This window comes from Amborella trichopoda, chromosome 6 (genome assembly GCF_054954075.1).
Source record: "Amborella trichopoda isolate Santa Cruz 75 chromosome 6, AtrichopodaSantaCruz75HAP2 v2.0, whole genome shotgun sequence".
In the NCBI taxonomy this organism is placed as follows: Eukaryota; Viridiplantae; Streptophyta; class Magnoliopsida; order Amborellales; family Amborellaceae; genus Amborella; species Amborella trichopoda.
In genome coordinates, this window is record NC_142341.1 from 44,376,945 (window position 1) to 44,395,007 (window position 18,063).

The following is an 18,063-nucleotide window of genomic DNA, read 5'->3' on the forward strand; positions in this document are numbered from 1 at the left end:
GACGTATTTACCAAAAAATAAAAGAGCGGGTAACGTGAGGGGTAAAAGTGTAAAGAAGGAGAGTGTATGTAGTGGGTAGAGAGTGTAATAATTGAACAAAGAGAGTATGAAATGAGTATTAATTAGTATGTAATTATTTAGTACAAAATATGAGTTTATTATGAGGTTGTCTCCACAGTTGTGTAATCTTTTGAATATAATAATTGAAGAAAAGAGAGTATTAAATTAGTATGTAATTATTTAGTACAAAATATGAGTTTATTATGAGGTTGTCTCCCCATTGTGTAATCTTTGAGTATAAAATGTAATTTTTTATGAGATTCAGTCTCGACTGTGTAATCATCAAATATAAAATCTGAGGTTCGGTCCCCAGTGTGTCGAGGTGTTTGTATTTATTTTGCAGAAGTTGTAACACATATTCGAGCTGACAAACATGGGTTCTCAAAGTGTAATGAAAGTACCAGTCCTTGATTTCTCAGGAGACTTGAAGCCTGGAGCTGAGAGATGGAAAGCCCTGACACAAGAAGTGCGAGAAGCTCTGGAAAGCCCAGGGTGTTTCGCGGCCATCTACAATACTGCGGTCCCTGAATCTCTGCAGAAGGAAATGTTCTCTGCTATGAAGGAGCTCTTTGAAATTCCCCAAGAAACGAAGATGAATAACCGATCCGAGTTCAAGTACCATGGATATAGGGCGCCTGTACCAGAGGCTCCTTTCTTTGAGGTCACTGGCATCGATCATGCAGCCCTGCCGGAGAACATTGAGCGGTTTACCGACCTTATGTGGCCCCAAGGAAATACCAAGTTCAAGTAAGTTCATTCACACCATCACCCATTTCCACAATTTTCTTAACTTAAAAGTTGGGTTTTTGTAAGGTATGAAAAGAAATTTATCTTTTAATCCACCTATTATCTAGAGCATTTGATCACCCTCACAGCCATCAACATCCGGTATTCTTGTTTGGGAGATCTCTCTTATTTGCTTCGGAGGCAATCTGAATCGCCTCCAAGTGCATTGTTTGCCTCAGATATGCTTTGTTTGCGTTCGATCTGCCTTTTTTTTGCCTCGGATCAGAGGAGTTTCCAGATTGTGCTCCCTGGGTCTATGTTTTTCTTTACTTGATCATAGCTTCTAGCTTCCCCTTTTGTTCGCCTTTCTTTCGAGGTTTTCATTCCATGCTCCTCGTTTTGAGCTAAGATCTGAATCTCCTTTTATCTCTGTTTTTATGTCCTTGATCTTAGCATCTATTTCTTCCTTGTGCTGCTCTGTTTGTCCGTCTCATTATTATTTGTTTTCTTTCTCCGTCGCCATTATAGACATCTTAGTGGGGGGCCTTATCATACTATATTTGTTTCCCTTTCTTGGATGAAGTCAATATCTTTGTTTCCCTTCCTTTATATTTGTTTCCGTCTCTTGGATGCAGTCAACATCTTTGTTGCCCTTTCTTTCCTCACTAGAATGTAGAAAGTAAAGGGTCCCTCATATTTGAAAAAAGACACGTATGTTAAGGGAAGAGGGGACCGGTGGGGTCTTGGTGTTCCATTGTGTTTTTTTCGTGGTCCCTTATGTTTCTATGATCATTCAACGGTAGGACTTAGTTCGATTGCCCACCCCAAAAGAAAATTCTGAATTCTTTTTTCCTTTATATGTTATCGAGCATGTTGTTTTGTTACTCGATCCTATATGTTTTATTCTTTTACTCGATCTTATGTTCTTGCTACTAAATCAATCTTGGATTTGCACCATCACAAATGAGTTAAGTTGGTTCTTTCAAGTGCCAATATGTTCTTTTGGTTGTCTTAGATTGTTTTTCTTTCTTTGACTATGAAGTTTTTGACTCTTGCTAACGCCTTTATGGTTTGTTATTGCTTGAGTTGCTATGTTCTAGGTCTCTATCCTGAGGCCTACTAATCTGTCATCGTTGGATTCTGTATTGGATTTTACCAATTTGAGCTCCAAATTTAAGATCTTATTGTGCTTGTTAATCATTAAATCTGAAGTTGTGCACCTGAAGATCCCACCAATCCGATTCTAAAAGTTCTTGTCCAAACTTTTTGAGTGGCAGTGTGAACATGTACAATATTTTATTAACTCCAGCTACTTTTTCCCAACCTATACAATTATATATTAATGACTTTGTAAAGTCTTTTTTTTTTTGAAAAGATCTATAAACTTGTATGCAGGTTGTACAATCCGTCTTCTAACCATATAAAAATAGGGCTTTTATATAAGAATACGGCTCTGGTACAAACATCTTGTGAGTTGTATAATACAGTTATCATGTTGGCTTGGGCTTCATAATTACAGAGAAATTAAATATTTTCTCACACAACTTACATGTACATCAGTGGAGGTCGTACTTAATTATTGGGGTACCATAAATGCTCAAACGGGCTGCCAAACATTTTGTATGTCCACTAATGAGTAGTCGAAACAATCATTCTTCATTATACTTCTATTTCAAATTCTAAGAAACTGAAATTTTAAGAAGATTTTATGTAGAAATAACCCACCTTACTTCGATTAGGAACTACCATGACCTCTCTCTCTCTCTCTCTCTGCCTACATGCACACACAATCGCACAAAAATAATCTCTCACACGAGGTAATTTCTTTCACCCTCCCCCCCTCTCTCTCTCTAAGTCCATGGTACTCAGGCATTCCAAATCTCTCTCTAATTTCATGGTACTCATACATTCCTAATATGCGTTTTAGGGGTGGACTCGGCAAGTAACTTGGCTTTGGCTAAGGCAACTTGGCACAGCTTTAAAAAAGCATAAAAAAAACATAAAAATAAAGTTAAAAAATATAAAGAATAAAAAATAAAAAATATTGGAAAACACCATTGTATTAATTGGAATTAAGTTCTATATGATTTTCATAACTCTTGAGAAGATTAGGAACTTTTATATATATATATATATATATTTGAAATATTAAGTATTTGAATATACTTTTAAATAATCTATTTGTCATAGATTTCTTCTTCTTCTTTAATCTTGTAACGTTGGTTGGTTTGGTTGGCCATAGTGAGACAGTGAAGACCGTAACAATGAAGATAACAGAGTTGGCTAAGCTAATTCAAATAATGGTTTTGGAGAGTTATGGTGCTGAGAAATACTTCGATGACCTTGACAAATCCTCAAATTACCATTTTCGAATGATGAAGTACAAGGCCCCGGAGGGAGGGCACCAAGTGGAGGGCTTGAAGGGTCACGTTGACAAGAACATAGTGACGATACTCTGCCCAGACCAAGTTGGCGGTTTGGAGGTGCAATTTAAAGATGGGTCCTGGGCACCAGTGGTGCTCTCGGGAGGCTCTCTTGTTATCACCATAGGTGATACTTTCATGGTTTGTCTCTCCTCTCTTGCTCACCTGTATGTATTGGAATAATTTATAATTTACAATCTTTGAAAGTACAAAGTTTACGGTTAGAATGAGTTGTAAAAGTGGATCTAGAAATTATGGTACTTCTTTTTGAAAAAAGATCAAGTTTTGCAATCTATGGCTCTTTAATGAATGGTTTATATATAATTATTGTTAAAATAGAATAGGTACTCGTATTTTGTGAAAATTTCAAATATATCTTTAAATAATGATTAAGTTAACTATAAAAAGAATTTAAATATAAAGTAGTGATGTTTTGGGAGTAATAAAAAGCAATGACATTTTAAATGGAACGTATTGATATTTTTAATGAAAAGCATTGAGAGTGGGCATACCTAGAAATATGGTCTTGGTGGTATCTATAGTTCTTCATGTAAAAAAAACGTTACGTTAAAAAAAAAAAAAAAGCATAGTAAAGAAATGGCCCCATCCATGAAGGTGATCCATATCCAGTCCCTATGTAATTGACCATATAAACACACAAATGGTTCGACAATGGCGATCCACTCTTGCATGCACCCAAGCGTTAGATATGTTGCTACAATGATGGGCAGAGACGATTTAGATTAAGATTTAAGGTCAATTTGTATGAACCACTTACATAGAACTATTCATGTTTCTCTGATTTTCTTAATTAAAACGTGCTCTGGAGGTGTTCACTTTCATTAATTTATCTGTCCCATGAATTATAATTGTAATCATTCTTCATTTTAGATGTTCCTTTTCAATGACCCATACCTTATTTTGGAAGAATAGCTAGTTTTTCCTTCTAGAAAATCTATGATAGTTAACAAACACAATGATTTTCTCTTCTGTTTTTTATGAAAATTCTGTTCAGGCATGGACTAACGGTAGGCTTCATCCAGTACGACATCGGGTGATGCTGAGGGGATATGAAGACAGATATTCTTGCGGGTTATTTTCGATCCCAAATCCAAATGTATTGATTGAGGCCCCTAAAGAGCTCGTGGACGAAGAGCACCCTAAGCTTTTTAAGCCCTTCGACTACTATGATTACTATAACTTCTACAAGATAAATAAGGAGTGTGGCCTCAAGGAATTCGCAGGCGTCTGACATCACAACGAATTGAAGCCTCTCTTTCTGTCTCAGTTATAATTTGCTTAGCTGCTTTTCTTTGATGCCATAATCTATTGAATCGAGGGGTTCCTGGTCTTTCACATGTGTGCTTTCTTTTTCACTATGAGTTAGCAATATCAGTACATGTATTATGGATTTTATCACTGCAGTATGGGTGATGTATTTAGTGTGCACTAATAAATATTAAGTTGCTTGCCAGTGTTGAATAGGAGTTGGAATGAGGGCGTGGTTTCTTTTTACTACATTTGGCTAAGAAAAGGCCATTTGGTATCCAAACAAAGATCTGAAGTGTTCATTGCCTTTTTCTTTCCTTGTTCAGTTTCTCTATTGTGAGAGCTTGCTATAGGGTTCATGCCCTATTGAACTCAATACCAACGTAAAACAATGTTTGAAACATTGGCTTAGGCCAAGGACTCGCGATTTACTTCGGCTACTCTGAGTAACTCTTTTAAGTATAATATATTTCAAAAATAAAAAAAATAAAAAAATATAAAATAAGGAGGATGGTCGTTTTTGGCGACGTGCCCAGGCATGTGGCCTGTCTAGCGCATTGTCTCCTTGCATCTTGGAAAATACCTTATGTTATTTCAAAATGATATTAGTTTATTCCATAGTATTTTGAAAAGTCTAATATTTTAGAAAGTGTGTTTTGTTGAACATTAAATATGTCATTTATCGAACATTAAATATGCGATGAGGCAAGCATTGCTTCAACTAAAAAGAGTGCAGGTCTATGCCGAGCACATGTAATGTGTGCATATGCTAGGGGCGATGGTGTACGTGCTTGCATTGGCACATAAGCTGCCCCACATCACATTAAAGATGTGATGAGGGAAACAATGCTTAAATATGATTTTATCCTCTTCATTTATGTTTTAAGAATCAAAAAAGAGAAGAGGCCTATGCAGAGCACGTGTAATGTGAGCATGTACATAGGTGATGATGTACTTGCTTGCATCGGCACATAAATTGTGCCACGCTTAGGCAAGTGTGCTGATCGGGCACGTGGCTCCCCTTTCTTTCTGCCACTAGTCAAACCCTTCGGTAGATTGTGTTCTCCGGTGGATTGGCGGTAGAAAGGCATTCCAATAGTATTGGCTCTGGTTGTTTGGTGCACTCCAATAAAATTTGCCCCACCGGTAAAGGTGAATGCACACATGACTTCTGAACTCCGGTAGTTTGGTGCAATCCAATAATTCATGCTCCACAAGTAAAGAAGCTTGTCAGTTGGTCTACCAGAATAAGAAAAAGACACCATATGACATTTGGATCACGATGCGAAGCAAGGCGACTACCTTCCCGCGACACAAAAAGTCACCCCGTGATTTCGTGTTGCAACATATGCCCACACCGACTATTGAGATTTTGAGAGACTTAATTCTTAACTTATGTATTCACGTTTACTAGTAAAAAGGCATTTTATATTTCTATGAATAAGGCTTGTTTCCTCGAATTTTATAACGAGCGAAATGCAAATTAATTAAGTGTTTTATACGAACTTTCTCTATCTATAAATAGGCAATTCTAGTGTTCTACATCTTACAGTATTTGTGTATTTGTATTAGCGAAATAGTTTTCATAATCCTCCGTTCCCATATATTGCAAGGACAAATTTGTCTAATAGAAATATAGATGCACATTTATTCATACCAGTAAGTGAAAATATTGTTTTTAGAATGCAATATATCATGCCTGGGATCAGAGCCATTGAAACATCTTTTATTTTTTATAACTTTTCCCATTTCCAACATCTCTCTTTCTCTTCCGTGTCCGTGTCTCCCACATGTGCTTAAATCCATTTTCTCTCACTTTAAAAACATAAAAACCAATTTCCCATCCCAATCCACTTTCTCTTCCCTTGCTCAAAAATGACATGACCAAGCTTTTTGGACTAGATTCTCCACCTAATTTAATAATTAGTTTTTTTACATCTTTTTCTCAGCCATCTTTGGAGCTAAGAGAATATCATAAGCCTTTGTTTAGGGAAAAGATCTTAATAAATGGCCTTTGGGTGATGAGAACTATTTTTTACTTTTTGGGAATATTTATATAAGCCTATTTCATCTTTATTGGTCCAAAGTTGCGGAAAGAGCTTCGAAGAATGATGGAAAAGCGTCATCTCTGGCTGAATTTCATGGCAATCAATAGGGACTTTAGGGATTTTTTGGCATCGCTTCTTCCTCTTTGATGCAGTGTATTTTTCAGGGTCATGAGTTTCTCATAGCCATTTTGTGGGAATCGGATGAAGAGGAAGAGAAGGGACGGGGTTCAGAAGAAGAGGGGAGAGAGAGAGACCTTTTACAAAGATAGAAAGAGAGCCATGTTTTACCTTTTTGGGATTTTTCCAAGTTTTATATATAACCCCCGCTTTGTCGATACACAAAGAAGCTAATGAAACACCTCCTACACTCATTATCTCTATTTATTTATTTATTATTATTATTATTTTTAACACTTTTGTCAATCACTTTTCAATAGAATTTAGGACAAAATTCCCTAACTAAATGAAATTGAAATTCTGGAATCGGGTTGGAGTACTTAGCTACAAGAGAACCAAGAACGGAAAGCTCTCACATTTTGCACCCAATTATTTGGTCTTCAAACTGTTGGTTTTAGAAATGACTAAATGGAAATCTCTGACCCTTACTGCCCAACTAAAGGACAGATAGCTAATGTTGTTTCACTTATTGAATAGCCAACAAGAGAGCGGATAGCTAATGTGTCCACTTATAGAAGAGCGTATGTAGTCAATTTGTGACCCCAAGGACGCCTTCGGCCATGAAACGCAGTTTCGTATTGTTTAGGGATTTAGTGAAATTTGGAAGAAAGATTATAGACATTGACCTGCTTAGAAATTGCAATAGAAAGAATTAATCAGAGAGTCGCGTGGAAAAGAAAAGCATGGGTAATCCAAAGAAACCTTAATGGAAGACGGGTCCCTAGTGACCTGTAGAAAGGCTTGCCTACCTAAAAAAGAAGCTATATTTTAAGAAAAATATTTTTTATTTTTAATATTATTCTTTATTTTGTAGTATCGGAACAGATGTTTCTCTCTTTGAAGGAGGGTGAAATGTCCCTTGTGTTCACAATCCTCCAGTAGATAAAGTACATAAATCCATTTTCAATTAAAACGGTTGTGAGACCAATTTTGCTCTATGGGGTGAAACATTGGTCAGATAAAAAGCAATATGCCCACATAATACGGGTAGCGGAAATGAGGAAGTTGAGATGGATGAGTAGCAAGACAAGAATGAATAGAATTCGAAATGAATCCATTCAGAAAAATTTAGGTGTGGCATCAATGGAAGATAAGATAAGAGAGTCTAGACTTAAAGGGGTTGGCCATATGTGGCGCCAACCCAGTATAACACCTACTAGGCGGTGCGAGTCAGTACAACTGGAAGGATTGAAAAGAACAAGGGGTACGCCCAAAAAGACACGGTCAGAGGTGGTCTGAAAAAAATATCAGGACTTATAGCCTCATTAAGAGTATGATCTTTAATAAAAACAAAATGACAGGCCAAGATTCGTGTAGCTAAATCCAATTAATTAAAAAAAATACTTTGATAATGATGAAACAACCTAAATTAAAAAATAGAAAAAAAAAATTGATACATCACTTCTCCACGGCTACAACTAAATGGCGAATAGAGTCGAATGATTTGTCTATTTCAGTGACCCCTTTTTCTCTTCTTATAATTTCTACACTGTTATCATAAGCGAAGAATTCCTCGCCTTGTTGTTTCCTAGGATTCCATCGTATCCTTCGCCGGATTTGAACTTTCCCATTTGTGTATTTGTCCTATTATGTCATTCCAGCCGTGGTCGTAAAATTGAACCGGAACGGTTAACCGAGCATGGGTTTGGAAGCGGTATAACAGGCCTAATTAATAAACCGACCGATTCAATCGCTCTAATGGGGCAAGTCCCGAGTGGTCAAAAAAAGTGTTGAAAAAAAATAAAAAAATTACAAAAAAATCTGCTAAAATATGAAAAGCATATAAAGAATGATTAAAACAAAACACATTCAAATGCAGTTGAAAATTAATGAAACAAAAATGGATTTTAACCCATTTTATATTTTTCAAGGGCTATTTTTAAAATTTTCTAAAAAATATGAGAAAATATAAAAATGAGTATTAATGACCAAAACCATTTTTAATCTTTACCATAATGTAAAAAATATTTAAAAATGCATCATAAATCAAAATCCTTATTTTTGAGAATATATATATATCTATATATATATAACATACCAGTTGATCAACCTAACCACCCAATACCAGAACCGGCCACTGGTTGGTTCCAATCTAACCGGGTGGTTAGCAGTTAGATCGAGCGATTTTGTGAACAATGATTCTAGCATATCCATGTTTTCTAGGTGTTTCCAAATTGTAACCTTGAAAAATTATGTTTTTCCATGATTGGATTTGGGGCTTAAGAGTAATAGAAAAGAAATTCAAACAAGATAGAAAAGTTTATTGCTCTTTACTTTTAAGAAGAAAATGCAACTAAAAAGAAAAGTGTATATTATGTGTAATAAAATAGGAAAATGTACATTATCCGATTATATCATCATTAAATATACAATGAAAGTACCACCACAAATCAATGTGGGGTATAGTTAACTTTTCAACAGAAATCTTTTTCTCTCTCTTTAAAATTCTTTATGATTTCCAAACGATGGTTCCTTCGGCTTCAATCCATATAACACAGCTGATGGAGAACAAATTCAAAAGTGAAACTTTACAATGGTTAAAGGTTACTCCAGGTTTGGCCCCATTTCCATTCTTTCTATTTTCACAATCCATGCTATCTTTCCACGTTTTTTTTTCTAAAGCAATACCTTCTATCATCTACATTCTTTCAATTTTCACATTCCATGCTATCTTTCCACGTTTTTTTTCTAAAGCAATACCTTCTATCATCTACCATCTCTTCCATCATTAAACCAAACCTTCCATCATCTTCCATACCTTCTATCATCTTACATCATCTTCATTATATTATTTTGTTAAACCATCACCTTTACAATTCTTTCTCCCGTTTTTTATTTCAGCCATCAGAAACCCTTTGTTTGCTGCGCCTCTCTTAACTTATTTGTTAAAACATCCAAAAGCCTTTGTTTACTTCACTATATTATTTTAATCAATCATCACCGTAACTCTCTATCCTTTGTTTGATGCGCCTCTCTTAGTTCATCAATTTATTCCTATATATTTATTTGTTCTAAATATCCCTATTTTTCCACCCTTAAATATAAGAAACTTTTTGTTTATTAAGTTGATGCTGAACAACTATTTATTATGGAAAACTCAAATGCTCTCTCCTTTTTAGAGTAACTTTTTGAATTCATTAATGCCAATTTCCATACACCAAATCAAAAGATTTCATCTCCTAATGGTAAGAGTGAAATCCAAAACACAGACTATAAATCATGGCTAAAGTTTTATCAGCTTCTTAAGGCCTGGATTGCAGAGACATTATCAGAAGAGTATCTTAGCATTGTTATTGGCCTCAAAACTTTTGCAGAAATTTGGAAATGTCTGAAGAATACTTATGCAAGTAATTCTCAAGCTAGAGAGTTTCAATTTACTCAGCAACTCCAACTCTGTGAGAAAGGAACTTCAACCCTATCAAAATACATATGCAAATTCAAAAGTATTTATAATGATTTGGTGGCTATAGGAAACCCTGTACAGATGAAAATAAGGTATTATGGCTTATTTATATGAAAGTTTTACTACCGCTATGCTTAAGCATCTTATTCCTATCTATTTTGAAATTATGCCACTTCTTCAAAACCATGAGATTAGAAATTAGCTTCATTTATCCAAAGAATACTCACATCCAAATCAAAATATGGGCTCTTGCAAGCGTCATTAAATCATTACCTTGTTTTTCACAATCAAAATTTAGGGCTTAGGGGCTAATGCAAGCATCTTTAGGGCATTTCCCAGGAATAACGTTGAGGGTTTTAAATGCAAAACCAATATGGTTAAATAACGGTTCGGTTCGGCTCGGTTACCTCAGCCCAAAAAAGCTAGGGCCTAAGCAATAAAATGTGGTCCGAGGCCGTAAGCGGAGTGACGGGCTGGACTTAACCCTATTTTTTTCTTTAATTTCTCCTTGATTTATGTTTTGTTTTTCATCGGACGTTGCCTTTCCTTGACAAGGCTAGGAGCATCCCTGGGTCAGGGCATCTATGGTCCGGTTAGGGCTAGGTTGGGCCTAGGTTGGCCCTACGAGGGCCAGAGCTGGGGTAGGGCTTGGGCCCTGCTCATTTCCAAACCTAGGTTACATGATTAAACAAAAGAAACAGAATTTCATGTATTGCAAGTTACACTACTAGTGTATGGTATATGGGTTGTCCATTTTCTACAACATCCACTAAAATTTTACCATGGGAATCTAGCTTTAGGGGCCGTTTGGATACCTGAAAAATATATTGTCAGTGAAATATATTACGGACGTCATACATTAGTGTATAATACATTACCTGTAAGTGGATTGTCACTATTTGGGTAGTATTTAGATGCAACTTGGGGAATCCTTTCCTACTGTTTGGCTATGTCAGGAAGAAATATGAGAAATGCATTACCATCTAAATATGAAAAATATGGCTATGTTTGGCTAACATGATTAGACTTTGGTTTCAACATGATAAGTCATTGGAATAACATGATTTTATTGTAATAAGCCTTATTTTTATTTATTTACTATAGAAGCCTTTCAAATGTCTCTCTATATATAATTTTAAATAAGTGATAAATTTATGATACCAAAATCAAAGTCTTTATGGTACAAGTTAAAAAGTGGGAAGAATTTTGATTAGTAAACTAGAAGGTTTGGTAATTACAGTAGAAAATTTTGAAGCATTGGAGGAGACTAGAGATGAATCTTATTTCAATTAAGCTTTTACTAATCTCTTATCAGGATTATGTTATGTGAAATTTTTTATTATGATTGAGTTGTGTAATTTCTCATCGATCACAAATTATTATTTTAATATTTTTATTTTTATATGAGAGCTGATGGTAGGATACAACCCAAATTGGGAATAAAGGGATGTAGAATTTTTTTTATTATGATTGTAGTAGAAATTGTCCCTCATCAAGTTCTACAACTATTCAAATCAATTTAGATTTCCCCTTACTTTTACTTATCCATTATTAAAAATTTTGTTTTTATATGAGAGTCCGATGAGGAGGGCTACAACCCAAATTGGGGATAGAGGGATGTAGAAATTTTTATTATGATTGCAGTAGAAAATTGTGCTCTTACACTTGTTCAAATCAATTTAGATTCCCCTTTTCATATCCCCTACTTTCACTTTCTAAGTACCTTAATAATTATACAATACAACGTATACTTGAGAGAGGGAAATGTTTTTTAAGTGGGGATAGGGCAGCGACACCCACGCGAAAGATTTTCAAAGATTACCCGTCAACCTCGTAATAGATTTTTCACCCCTCATCGTGCGTAATGGATTTCATGATTTTTTGAGAAATCTTGGGTAATCTTGCGTAATGTCTTTCCATTCTATACTATTAAAGTGTACCCAAACAGTGTAAATATTATATTTCCTTATAATATATTGTCACGTAATAGATTTCCACGTACCCAAATGGCCCCTTAGTGTTTACTTAGAAACCATTTCAAATTTTTGCAGTCACAAATAGCCCACCAGATTTACAATTTTCAGATCTCAAATTATAATTTATTTTTTTAATGCGATTGGTTGAGTTAATCCTCTCCATATTCCTTTTACCATCTTGTTTTTCTTTTGTAAATAAGTTCTTTCTACTCGAGCTAAGAAAGTGAGGGTATATATCCTCATAATGCATGAATAGGGTGACTGACCGATGAATGCTCGAGTTTTTGAAACAAGGGTATATTATTTTTATTTTTTTATTTTTTTTCTATTCTTTTCTTCTTTCTCGGCTTAGACCACTTACAATTAGTCTTTTTACAATAAAACATCTTCAAATAAAATAAAGAAAAGAATGCAACTGGAATCTCAAGAACTTGAAGCCATTCAAAAACCTTTATTTTAATAACAAAGAAAAGAGACAACCTATGCTAGAGAATAAAGAACACAATAAGTAAATAAGCTAGAAGAAAATGAAGCTGCTGGAGATTACCTCAATCGGGCATCTTACACCCATACCGAGCCACCACATTCTGGTGGTGTGGGATCTAATGGTCAAACTTCAATCTCAATCAAGAAAGCAAGTTATGGACAAGCCAAACCAATGGAACATGAACACCCTTTTGATTACAAAACGCAACTATAGGTGAACCCTTTTAGTAACCTAGTTGAGAGATAACTTCTCTTTCCACCGAACCCTAAACACTTAGCCCCCAATATGAATTGAGAGATGGAGAAGATAAGAGAGCAACCATGAGAGAGATAAAGTGGGTCGTGCCCCCCTTAGTTGGATGAGAGAGAGAGAGAGAGATGGTAAGTTTTCAAGGTGTAGAGATTTGGGTAGGGTACAACCCCTTTTTATAGTGCTTGAACAAATTTAGGGTTTCTTAGGGTTGTCCTTGGTTTGCCACTGATATGAGATTGAATATATACCATTGATCTTAGGTGACTTATGGGGTAAAATATATGAGCCATTATCTATCACTTCTTAAACCATTTTTCCATCAATTAATTCAAATAAAAAATTAATATATTATAATATTATATTTTCTTATTTTATTTATAAGCATTTTCATAAATTTCATTCAAAATTACCTCAAGGCATAAGCTTTTCGTAAAACAACACATTCTTATATCGCAAGCTTTAGAGCTTGACCACAAAAATAGAAAGTATCCTAGGTGGGGCATGCCACCCATTATGGCACATGATGGGCTTCGCCTAGTTTGCTATGGTGGGCCCAAAAGTCCTATTAGGTCTCTTGTGCAATTATATTGTTTTTTTATTTTTAGAAAAATGTAAAATCATTATTTGAATATTTAAATCATTATAAAATCATTATCTCTTGTTTTATAAATTCAAATTTGATAAATAAAATATCCAAAGATTTAGAAAAATTCAAATAACAATTTTAAAAATAAAATATTATTAAAATAAATAAAATTAAATACTTTGATGAGAAAACAATCTATATGGTTTAGAAATAAATTATGCACTGGGGCACTCCACCTCCAACTATAAACTACGGACTACACATGCTTTCTCAAACCGACCCAGCATTGCCCATGACCCACAGTCCATGCAGGGGATCATTAGTGGGTAACCAAAGTCTAGTCAATGGGCAAGGGGTCGCAGTCCAAATATATGGATTTCCGTTCCCCCTGGAGACGAAACCTAGGTCATCCTGACTTGATGCAATCCATTGCTTGAATGTGCACAGGGGGTATCTCTCACACATGTACAGGCATCACCCTAAAAAGTGGTTTTGTCACACTCCATGAATTTACAATACTGATATTCCTGAGATGTGACAGTCAAAACATATATACATATCTTGATAGGACAAATTTACAGTGGCGAATTCTTACAAAGTAACAAAAGAGAGTTTAAGCACAACTACAATATCTTCCAGAGTTGATCTTGACGAGTACTCAAAATGAAACTGCAGTTATCTTGAAAAAAATGTTTACCATAATTTGATGAGTTTGGCTGCTCCGTAAGTGATCATCATAATCCTAAAAATAATCATGGTTGAAAGTAATCAACATTTCAAAAAAGAGATCTATTAACATAAATGCATTAACAGTTTCACTTTAAAAAATGCATAATTAAGTATAATCCGAATAATAGAAATGCATATAACATGTTAACAACAGTGCATAATTCAAAGGATTTCACAATTTACCCCACTGTTGTCCCAAGTAAGTCACCTATATACCCCATCAGCGTCTTGATGGGTCCACTTAATCCCTATCGGCGTCCCAGATAGGTCCACTTAATCCCTGCAGGTCCACTGATACCTCACCGACGTACTGGATGAGTCCACTTAATCCCTACCGGAGTACCAGATAGGTCCACTTATACCTCACCAGCGAACCGGATGAGTCCATTTGCATACTTAAAGTATTTCTAAATCTCTTTAAACATTTGAAAGCAGCAATATCATGTACTCTACATATCACTGGAATTATTAATATGAATTTCACTAAAACCATTAATAACAATCACTTTCAATAACACTTAAAAAATAACCAGTCAAATATTTTGGGCTCAAATTTAGGAAGGTAGCAGTTCATAAAAACATTATAGCATAATTGCCAATCTAATACGTATAGAAAAACTCTAATAGAAATTCATGAATACGGAATTATCACAATTTATGGGATGTCAATTCGCAAATAAACATTTCACAGACAATGCTATAATCAATTACAAAAATATCAGTTTTCAAATAATAAGGCAGTCATTTGGACATGAAACTTACAATGTCTAAATATTCAAAAATAGTAGAAAGAAATCTCACAATTTTACTAAAAGCAGAAATATCACATTTATTTCTAATAATTTTACAGTATCTAAAATTTTCTAACAATAGACAAGAAAAGTTAATAAATATATTTTTCTAAGAATTTACAGCATTTAAATTTTTTAACATAGATAAAATATTACAATTTTATTAAAAAAAGATTATTTTTCAAAATAATGAGGTCACTTGCTCATAAAATTTATCGCGTCTAAAATTCATGATAATAAGCAAAAATAATTATTTCATTTCATTTTAATTTTTTTTTTTAAAGAAAAAGAACAGATTATTTTTCAAGATAATGAAGTCACTTACCTAAAATATTTGAGAATGAGCATCCGATAAAAATTCAGCTAGAGAGAGAAAGAGCTCACTGCGTTTCGACTAAAGAGAGAGATCTCAAAATTTTCTAGGGTGGGAGTCCTCACTTCTTCTATTTAAATTCTTACGACACCTTATTATAATCTTTTATTAAGTTACACCTCACACATGAGGTGTAGCAGTTAAATTACATCTTAAACGCTTAAAGCCGACGTCCACTAAAGGACATGGCAAGAGCAAAAGCTTAAACCCAGGTAAAAGCTTTTGAAAGTAGTGATGGTCCCTAAGGACCATCATGCTCATAGGGACCATCATTTATTAAAAGTTTCGTTTCTTTTTCTTTTCTGTTTTTTTTTTTTGAAATTTTAGGATTATTTCATTTTTTATCCCTTAAATAAATTTAGTCCTCTAAATTTGTGTACCTGATTACTGAAAAAGATAGGGATATTTTTCTTTGATATCGTCTTCTCGTTTCCAAGTCGACTGTTCTTTTGAATGGTACTGTCATAATATACGGACCAAAAGAATCTCCTTGTTGCGCAACACTTGCACCCTTCTATCCAGTATCAAAATTGGCTGCTCAATGAAGGATAGGTCCTTCCTGATCGGTAAAGGTTCATATTTCAAGATATGGGATGGGTCGGGCTGATATTTTCGCAGTGATGATACATGAAAGATATTATGGACGTTTGCCAATTCGGGCGGTAAGGCAAGTCTATAACACCTCCGATTCTTTTCAGGATTTCAAATGGTCCGATGTAACGTGGGCTCAGCTTTCCTTTCTTGCCGAATCTCATAATGCCATTTATTGGTGAGATTTTTAGGAAAACTCGATCACCTTCCTCAAATTCAAGATCTCTCTTTCGGTTATCAGCATAACTCTTTTGCCGACTTTGAGCTGTCTTGAGCCTTTCTCAAATTAATGTTATCTTATCTGTGGTTACCTGGACAATTTCTAGCCCCAAAAGCTTTGTTTCACCAACCTTGTCCCAACAGATGGGTGACCTGCATTTCCTTCCATACAAGGCTTCATATGGTGTCATCTGAATACTGGCTTGGAAGCTATTATTATAAGCAAACTCAATCAGGGGTAAATAGTCATCCCATCTTCCTGTACAGTCAATGACACAGGCCCTCAGCATATCTTCCAAGGTTTGGATGGTCCTCTCCGATTGTCCATCAATTTGGGGGTGAAAGGCAGTGCTAAAGGTGAGTCTTGTCTCCATGGCTGACTGTAGCCTAGCCCAAAATTTAGAAGTAAATCGAGTATCCTTGTCCGATACAATACTGACCGGAACTCCATGGAACCGCACTATTTCCTTAATGCACAACTGGCCCGTCGATCCAAAGTGTACGTCGTGCGAATCGGCAGAAAGTGGGTAGCTTTGGTCAACCGGTCCATAATGACCCAAATGCTATCATTGTCCTGAATTTGTCCTAAACAAGCTAGAGACAAAATCCATAGAGATGTACTCCCACTTCCATTCTGGCACGGGTAAAGGCTGCAACAACCCAGCGGGCCTTTGATGCTCAGCTTTTACTTGTTGGCATGTTAGGCACTTAGACACAAATAGTGCTACCTCTTTTTCATATTATTCCACCAAAAGGTTTTCTTCAGGTCCTGATACATTTTAATACTTCCAGGATGTATCGTATAACGAGAGTGATGTGCTTCTTTCAATATAGTTTTCTTCACACTCTCATCATTCGGGACACAAATCCAACCTTTGAATCTTAGCAAATCATCACTACATATAGAGAATTCGTCTCTTTTTCCCTGCTTCACCTCTTCTACAATTGTTATAAGCTGAGGGTCTTTCTTTTGTGCCGATCGAATATGTTGGATTAATTGGGGTTCTGCCTTAATGTTGGCAATCATACTTACCACACCATTAATGGACGGAGCCGGATGCCAATCCACTATTTCCTCTAACAATCTCATTTCTTGGATCATTAGATGAGCTAAGATTCTCGTAGATTTTCTACTTAGAACGTCGGCCACAGCGTTAGCTTTTCTTGAATGATAATGGATTGTACAATCATAATCTTTTAAGAAATCCATCCATCTTATCTGTCGCATCTTTAAATCCTTCTGAGAGAAGAGGTTTTCAAACTCTTACGATCCGTGTATATTTCGAATTGCTCACCATATAGATAATGTCTCTACATTTTCAAAGCGAATGCTATTGCAGCCAGCTCCAAGTTATGAATTGGATATTTTTTCTCATATTTTTTCAACTGTCTGGATGCAAATGCCACTACCTTCCCATAGTGCATTAATATACAACCCAAGCCTTTATGTGAAGCATCACTATAAATCACAAATTCCCCACTCCCCTCAGAAATAATTAAAATAGGTGCTGAAGTTAATCGAACTTTTAGTTCTTGAAAACTCTCATCACATTCACTTGTCCACTCAATTTTGACATTTTTCTGTGTCAATTGAGTCAATGGGGTTGCGATTCGAGAAAATACTTGTACAAATTTTGTGTAATACTGCCAATCCCAAAAATTTTGGTACGTCTATCACATTTCTTGGTTGTTTCCAATTAACAACAGCTTCAACCTTTGAAGGATCAATTGATAGACCTTCCTTTGATATGACATGTCTTAAAAATGTCTCTTGTTCAAGCCAAAATTCACATTTACTAAGTTTGGCATACAATTTCTTTTCTCTTAATATTTGCAATACCATTCTTACATGTTGCTCATGTTCCTTCTGATTTTTGGAATAAATTAAAATATCATCGATGAATACCACAATAAATTTGTCCAAAAAAGGCTTGAAGATCCGATTCATCAAAT

At 35.2% G+C, this 18,063-nt stretch overlaps 1 protein-coding gene across 2 annotated transcripts; it reads left to right on the forward strand.

Moving 5' to 3' along the window:
* The first annotated feature begins 333 nt into the window (after nt 1–333).
* LOC18442724 (putative 2-oxoglutarate-dependent dioxygenase AOP1) lies at nt 334–4,688 on the forward strand. 2 transcript variants are annotated; one of them, XM_006852939.4, is made up of 3 exons: nt 334–807; nt 3,029–3,350; nt 4,225–4,688. In XM_006852939.4, exons 1-3 carry the CDS (start codon nt 434–436, stop codon nt 4,459–4,461), a joined length of 933 nt encoding a protein of 310 aa, XP_006853001.1. In that variant the 5' UTR covers nt 334–433; the 3' UTR covers nt 4,462–4,688. The 2 variants fall into 2 exon arrangements, with proteins under 2 accessions (XP_006853001.1, XP_088726368.1); XM_088870242.1 differs by lacking the exon at nt 3,029–3,350 and having other exon boundaries at nt 4,253–4,688.
* Nucleotides 4,689–18,063: the final 13,375 nt, after the last annotated feature.

Bases quoted from the DNA above. Each gene is read 5' to 3' on its own strand.
- LOC18442724 (XM_006852939.4), top strand. From the start codon at position 434: ATGGGTTCTCAAAGTGTAATGAAAGTACCAGTCCTTGATTTCTCAGGA. The intron at 808-3,028 runs GTAAGTTCATTC...GGTTGGCCATAG, and splicing joins CAAGGAAATACCAAGTTCAA to TGAGACAGTGAAGACCGTAA. The intron at 3,351-4,224 runs GTTTGTCTCTCC...AATTCTGTTCAG, and splicing joins CCATAGGTGATACTTTCATG to GCATGGACTAACGGTAGGCT.